This window comes from Lathyrus oleraceus, chromosome 3 (genome assembly GCF_024323335.1).
Source record: "Lathyrus oleraceus cultivar Zhongwan6 chromosome 3, CAAS_Psat_ZW6_1.0, whole genome shotgun sequence".
NCBI classification, from domain to species: Eukaryota; Viridiplantae; Streptophyta; class Magnoliopsida; order Fabales; family Fabaceae; genus Lathyrus; species Lathyrus oleraceus.
The window spans coordinates 217,057,906-217,065,168 of record NC_066581.1 but is presented as its reverse complement, the minus strand read 5'-3'; the positions used below and the strand labels follow the sequence as shown (position 1 = coordinate 217,065,168).

At 33.7% G+C, this 7,263-nt stretch overlaps 1 protein-coding gene across 1 annotated transcript; it reads right to left on the bottom strand.

Moving 5' to 3' along the window:
- Positions 1-1,351: 1,351 nt before the first annotated feature.
- Positions 1,352-6,218, bottom strand: LOC127130503 (uncharacterized). Its single transcript, XM_051059500.1, has 4 exons — positions 6,005-6,218; positions 5,134-5,676; positions 4,860-4,971; positions 1,352-1,559 (listed from the first exon to the last, which is right to left on the bottom strand). Exons 1-4 carry the CDS (start codon positions 6,216-6,218, stop codon positions 1,352-1,354), a joined length of 1,077 nt encoding a protein of 358 aa, XP_050915457.1.
- Between the last annotated feature and the right edge of the window lie 1,045 nt (positions 6,219-7,263).

The following is a 7,263-nucleotide window of genomic DNA, read 5'->3' as shown; positions in this document are numbered from 1 at the left end:
CGACATTAGTATTATTGTTAGGCTAATGTTAACATGTGCTTTTGGGACACAAGTTAATGATACATTGGGACACAAGTTAATGATACATTTATAAAAATATTTTTTTGGAGTACGTGCATTTGATTTCTTAAAATTTAAAATTTTATTTTATTCCACACAAATTTTTTAATATTAATAATCTTAACTTGTGCCCCAAGACACAAATTAACAAGACCCTTATTGTTAACATGACCACAAAGCATCCGGTAAATTGTGGCTACTGTGAAATTACCCTTCGTTCGTGTTACCTCGCCAACTTATTCTATTTAGACATGCATTCACTCGGATGAGAACATGACGCGGCAACTATTATAAGTAATATCTAAATACCTTTAAGGTCCACAACAATTAAGAGGTCAAAAGAAAACAAATACCGACATAGTAGGAGAGTTGCACATCTTCATTAACACCGACCCGTGGTAGATATAGAAATTTATTTTATTGGGGGCTAAAAACAATGTATCTATTTTGATTAAAAATATATATTATGAATTTTTATGAAATACATAATTATAATCACAAAAACTCAAAATACATAAAAGCTTTTATTTATTATCACCGCTAACAAATATTCTGGAGAAAGATCTTTTTAACGGTTGAAGACATATACATTCAAATATAATCTTGTAAATAAATATATCATTTAATATATTATGTTTTTTAGTGTTCACACTCCATAATAAAGATAATTTTATTTGAAAAATAAACGCAATATACAACAAATAAACATTTTAAACATTATATTTTAATAATTGAGAGTGATTCATTTTACTAACAAAATTAATTTAATATTTAATATCTTTTTATTTTACTAAACAAGAAAATTAAAAATTCTTTTTAAAAATTTAAAAATGTTAATAAGAAATAAAATATCAAGTTAAAATAACCAATGTAAAGAACCATATTTTAAAATATAAGTTGAGAATGAAAAAAATAAAAATTAATAGATATTAAATTAGATATAAAAAAAGTGAAATTTAAATATTAAAAACTAGTAATTGAAATAGGTATAATGATTTTTTTTTAAATAGAGCAGTAAAAAATTGAAAGCTCGAGAAAAAAGTAAATTAGTAAATATAGTCAATTTAATAGTGGCTGTAATAAAATATAATAATATTAATAAAAGAACGTTTCATTTTCTAGCGGGAGCTAAAGCCACCAATATCTTATATGTATACCAACATCTTCTTCATTTTTAGAATTGGACACGTCCTTAGAGTCAGACTTGCACACTTTATGAGATAGGTCAGAAAAGATTTGCATAATTGTCATCACTAGAAATAAGAGGTGAAAGTTCTGGCTCACTAAGGAGTCAAGATCTATCCCTTCCCATAACCTTTTTAGTAGAGAATGTAATGATGATCTCTTGCAAGACCTTTTTCTCTTGAATCAAAATCTTGAGAATGTGGCTTCTCATAGGCTCAGAAAGAGAAGTAACATTGATCATCTTTTCATTAATACTAAGATTAGTTTCATCAACATAAGTAATAATAGATATCACAACGTCTGTAACACATTTCCTGACAAACAGTTTGTAACTAAAACTCAGAACATCATTAATCTCATCATCATTAGTCATAATGCCCTTCTTTAGATTTCCATAATACCACAAATCAAATAAGGAAAACTAATAGATAGCTTCATAACATAGGATTCAACATGCTTCACAAATTGTTCAACAACATGCTCCCCGAAAATTGAAAGTATCATGAGTTCCTACTTGATACAACAAATTTATGGATTTATGTGCTTCCATGTACAAGTGTCTACAACCGTTAGATGATCTTGTTAGTTTTGATGATGACAACACCTTATGTCAAACGACGTTCAAAGAAGTCTTTGGTTACAACTGTCCAACAACCTTTGATGATGACATCCGACTAAGAAGTTATCTCATGCCTTATCAATTAGAAGAGTCAAGTTCTAGTTGTAGTGTTAAGTCAATGAAAAATCTAGCAAAGGAACTTGAAGCTCAATGTTGTTCCTTCTGGATTGACTGCATTATGCAAAACAACAATGGGGTTTTCAAGATGTTTTGGAGTAGAAGGACACATGTAGGAACCGATGTCCTATCATGTGTGCAACATCTGTCCATTGTCTGCAGAACAAGGATGCTTCTATGTATGCACGCTTTTCAGTTACATGGAATGCATTTTTCTGATGTGTGCAACAAATATTGTTGTTATTATCGTACCCCAATTTTGTCTGGGCATTTTCATTTCATCTTGTTATTGGTCATTTTTGTATTTTTTGCACTAGTTTAAAGATAATTGCTTCATATTTTAATTTTACTTACCATAATTTATTTTCCACGTTTTAAAAATCAACAACATTTTCATTAAAACCAAAATTTAAAAAATGACTCACATATCTCGTTTTTGCATCAAGTCAAAAAACCAACAAAATGTTATAAGAGAAAAATACCAAATTAAAAAAGATTTAAAATATCTTAGGTAGTACATTCATCATAGATTACTTTCATCATTATTCATTATGCATTTCATCGTTATGCACATATTATCCAAAAAGCCAAAAATAGTAAATTGAATGAAAATTGAAAATTCACAAAGGACAAAAGTCTAATTCTCATCTTTTCATAATCACATTATTCCATTCATTACATCATTACATAATCATCATACATACATCATGTATACAAAGTCAAATAAAAATCAAGATTTTGGAACTAAAAGATAAAATTTGATTACACTTGTTTTGCCTAACTACCTTTTCATATATATCCATGCATTCACACATCATCCAAATCTAACCAAAATTCACATGTATCACAACAAATCATAGATTGCAATTTAAACATTTTCATTTCAAATTCAAACTCAATTCAAATTAAACTCAAATTTCACTCACACTTTTTATATATTCACATAATCCTTATACTAACCTTTAACATTATTTCTAGCCTATAAATTGAGTCAATTCTATCAGTAAATGACAACAATCATACACAGAAACTAATCCAAAACTCTGCATAATTCCATCTTCAAATTCAAATTTTTTCACATTAAATAAAACTTGAAAACTTGTGGAAAACCTTCCACACTTTACCCCTCAGCTATTCCAAAACCGAGGGGTAAAGTGTCAAGTTTTCATTACGCCCTTCGTTACCTCACATATGTAACTGATATAAATCTCCTCCGCTCCCTAGGTTAAATGTGATTGTGGTCTTCATAAATATCTTATTTTTTATTTTTAGTCCCTCAAAATATCGTTTTTAAAGAATGGTCCTCCTAAACTTTTTCATCCATATTTTTGGTAACTCATGCAATTAGTGATAAAATTAGTGACGGTTTTAGCGACATTTTTTTACTTAGAAACTTAACTAGTGACGATTTTCTAAAATTTTTTAGGAGAACCACTCTTGTCGGTGAAAAGTAATGTGTCTCTCGCTTACTCCATCGGTATGAGCCTCAGTTGACCGGTTGATCTCTCGTGTTACCCCATGTCCGAGTATGTCTTATCATTCCGCAGTCCTGGGGCCTTGTTGATATTCCGGGACCGGGTTATTGTCGTTACGATGATGAGACATTTGGCATGGAATTCTTGTGATGATTATACATCCGACATTTGTTGACAATGGCAGTATTGGTGTCGCCCAATCTCTTGGAGGTGATTTCTTATACTTCTGCCCTGATGTGTGATGAACTTTAGCTCAAAATTGATGAGGTCCATCGAAAGGTTTATCCGGAGGAAGAGGACCTTTCCTGACCTTGTGAATTTGAATATGAATCTGAGGGAATCCACCGATCAACTTGACCATAATGCCGCAGGACTGGATCTCTACCGTAGGGTGTCTGCAGGCATTATTTCATGGCGGCTCAGACTCGACGTAACCATTTATTGATCGTCTGATAAGAGTTCGGTGGATCCAAACGGCGCATATATGAGATTTTGGATTCTCAATACTCCTATTTCTTCGCCTGAATAGCTTTCGGAGTTCAGATCAAAGGATCGAGTTGAAACTATGGAAATCGTAGGAATTGAAAGTCATTTCCAACAAACGGTGCCACTGTTTTTCCGCGGAACAAAAAATGGAAACGAATGTCAGAAACTACGGCGGAGCGTAACTTCCGATGCACTACGCCAATGTGACACCGTGCATCGAAGGTCGTAATCACGATGCTTCTTGAATCAGAAGTATCAGTCTTGATGTGATTCCGTTAATCAATGTTTGTTGTCTCTGATACAGTGGATCTAGGGGGTACCTGCATAGTTAGAACTTCAATGCCCAAATCAATTTAAAATTCAAGATAGTGGTAATGAAAGTGGAGATTCGAGATAGCGTACCTGAAAACCCTTTACGGAATTATTTTTATCTTAGACTTGACAGGCAGGTTGGATAAGGGTCTCGTGTTATTAAACCCTTGATTCGCACAGAACAGTGAGTTCTGAATCTTTAGTGAGAATGTAACTTACTCTATATAAAGTGTATTTGAAAATATACATTTTTTGAATTTTAAAAATATTTTTTGTTTTTTCTAAAGACGCAAAAACACCACTAAACGTGTGAGAAGTAATGTCTAAATTTTTATGGTCTTTTGGACAGGCTAGGTTGACTTGGTCCGCTTTATTGAGTATAATTGTAAGAGCATCTCCAACCGTGAACCCATTTTTGGGTTCTTTGTGGGACCTATTAAGCCACGTCAGCTTGAAGTAACTCAACTACTTTTTCACTCCAATGGTGCAACTCTGAAGAACTCAGATTGGATCTCATAATTTTATTTTATATATTAATATTTTCACTTGAAATAGTCTTGACAAATGTAGCCCACTCGGGATATATACCATCTGCTAAATAATACCCCATATTATATGGTGTCCCATTGATTGTATATTGCACATTGGGAGCACGTCCTTCCAAAATATCGTTAAACACGTTGGATTGGTTTAGCACATTAATGTCATTGTTTGAACCTGCAATACCAAAAAAAGCATGCCAAATCCATAAGTCTTGTGATGCCACTGCTTCAAGCATGATTGTGGGCTTACCATGATCACCTCGACAAAATTGTCCTTTCCATGCAACAGGACAATTTTTCCATACCCAATGCATACAATCGATGGAACCCAACATACCTGGAAAGCCACGTGACTCTCCCATTTGTAAAAGATGTTCAACATCATTGTTGTTAGGCTTTCTCAAATACTCAGCGCCAAATACAACATCGACACCCTTAACAAATCTTTCTAAGCACTCAATTGAAGTGCTTTCACCGATTCGAACATATTCGTCTACAAGGTCAGCAGGAGACCCATACGCCAGCATACGAATAGCAGATGTACATTTCTGCAATGGTGAAAGACCCATTTTACCAGTTGCATCGACCCTCATTTGGAAATATTCATCATGATTTCCAAGGGCATCTACAATTCGAAGAAATACATGCCTATGCATTCTGAACCTTCTTCGGAATTGAACATCTGTGTATACTAGGTTTTCTGAGAAGTAGTCATTGAATAATCGATTGTGCCCTTCTTCACGACCTCGATCTACCGTTGTTCTTCTCTTTGGCCTAGAGGAACTTCCAGATCGACGTTCATTCTGAAGTTGTTCTTCTTCATCACTGTCGTCCATAAATTCTTCTTCAACCAACTCCCAAAATTCTTGATCGTAATTATCTGAATCCATTTAGTGAGTAAAGAATGAGAGAAAAATGAGAAGAATAAGATGAGAATGAGAGAACAATGACATAAGTGGTAGTATATATAATGGTTTAAATAACGGCTAGTTTAAATAACGGCTAGTTTAAATAACGGCTAGTTTGAATAACGACTAGTTTGAATAACGGCTAGTTTAAATTAAAGTGGTAGTTTGAATAACGGCTAGTTTAAATTAAAGTGGTACTAATGACCATTTTACATAGGTGTTGATAAATTAAAGTGGTACTAATGACCATTTTACATAAGTGATACTAACTACATTCCATATTTTTTTTCATCTTATTACAATATTTTTCATGAATATCTTGTTGACTATCGTTCATAGTAGAAGTGTCTTTCATCATCATTTGCACTACCCTTAATTCTAGCTCGTCCTCCTTAGCTTGCGCAAGTCTGTCCATTGTTATTGCTCTTTTATTCTTTGCATCTTGCGTTGCATTTGGAATTTCGGATGCCTTACCCTTCCTTTTTGCTGCTTTTTGTCCCATTGGACGCTCCATTGGTGATGATGAGTTAAACTCATAACTTGAAGTTGTATCTGGGTTCTCCGATGATGCCCCACTAGCATAAGTCTTTGTTATTTTTGCAGAACTTCCAATCGATTCTTCGGCGATGCGCCATTTGTAACACCCCGAATTAAATAAGAGGATTATTTAAATTAAGTTAATAATGTATTTAATAATTTAATTAAATAAATTGAATTATTGGATTATTATTATTATTATTATTTGGAATAATAATTAGTGGAAAATATATAAGTTGGAATAAGAGAAAAGGGTTTCATTTTTGGTAAAGAGTTTTAACGTGAAACAGAGAAGCGGCTGAAAAGTGAAAAGTGGAGAAAGGGCAAAGAGGAGGAGCAAGAGAGCAAAGGTTGAAGAACGGAAAAGCTTGAAGCTTAGAGATTGCCGGATTAATTCAGGTAAGGGGGTTTATCGTCGTTTAATGGGTATTATAGATTAACATGTAATGGGTAGTGATAAACCGTTGAATTGACCCTAATTGGATTGATGAGTGCTGAAGAATTGTGATGAATAAAATGTGTTTAAGCTGTAATTGAATCGGTAACTGTATGAGTCGTGATTCCCCGAACGTATCGCTTTTTACGGAATTGGAATCGGAGGTCCGGAAGTCCTCCAACGGCGGAAAATGCGGAGAATTCTGCATTCTGCCTTGTGTTAGCGCAGGAACTGCTGTTTTGTCTGCGTTAACCGGTTAACCCAGGGCGTTAACCGGTTAACACTGTTATATTTTGTGAAAATGTGCTGTTTTGCCTGCGTTAACCGGTTAACCCAGGGCGTTAACCGGTTAACACTGTTGCGTTTTGCCAGAAAGTGTGTTTTGTCCTGCGTTAACCGGTTAACCCAGGGCGTTAACCGGTTAACACTGTTGGAAAAGTGAAAAATTGATATTTTAATGTTGTGAACGTAATTGGTGATTGGCCTATTATCGTTAATTTTGATGAGTAATTTTGTTGGGTTATGTTATGAAGTGTTGATACAAAAATGTTGATAAGTTGTGTTAAAGTTGTTGAAAATACTGAGT

Bases quoted from the DNA above. Each gene is read 5' to 3' on its own strand.
- LOC127130503 (XM_051059500.1), bottom strand. From the start codon at position 6,218: ATGGAGCGTCCAATGGGACAAAAAGCAGCAAAAAGGAAGGGTAAGGCA. The intron at 4,972-5,133 runs GTATGTTGGGTT...TTGGTATTGCAG, and splicing joins AGAGTCACGTGGCTTTCCAG to GTTCAAACAATGACATTAAT. The intron at 1,560-4,859 runs GTATTATTTAGC...ACTGTTTGTCAG, and splicing joins GGGACACCATATAATATGGG to GAAATGTGTTACAGACGTTG.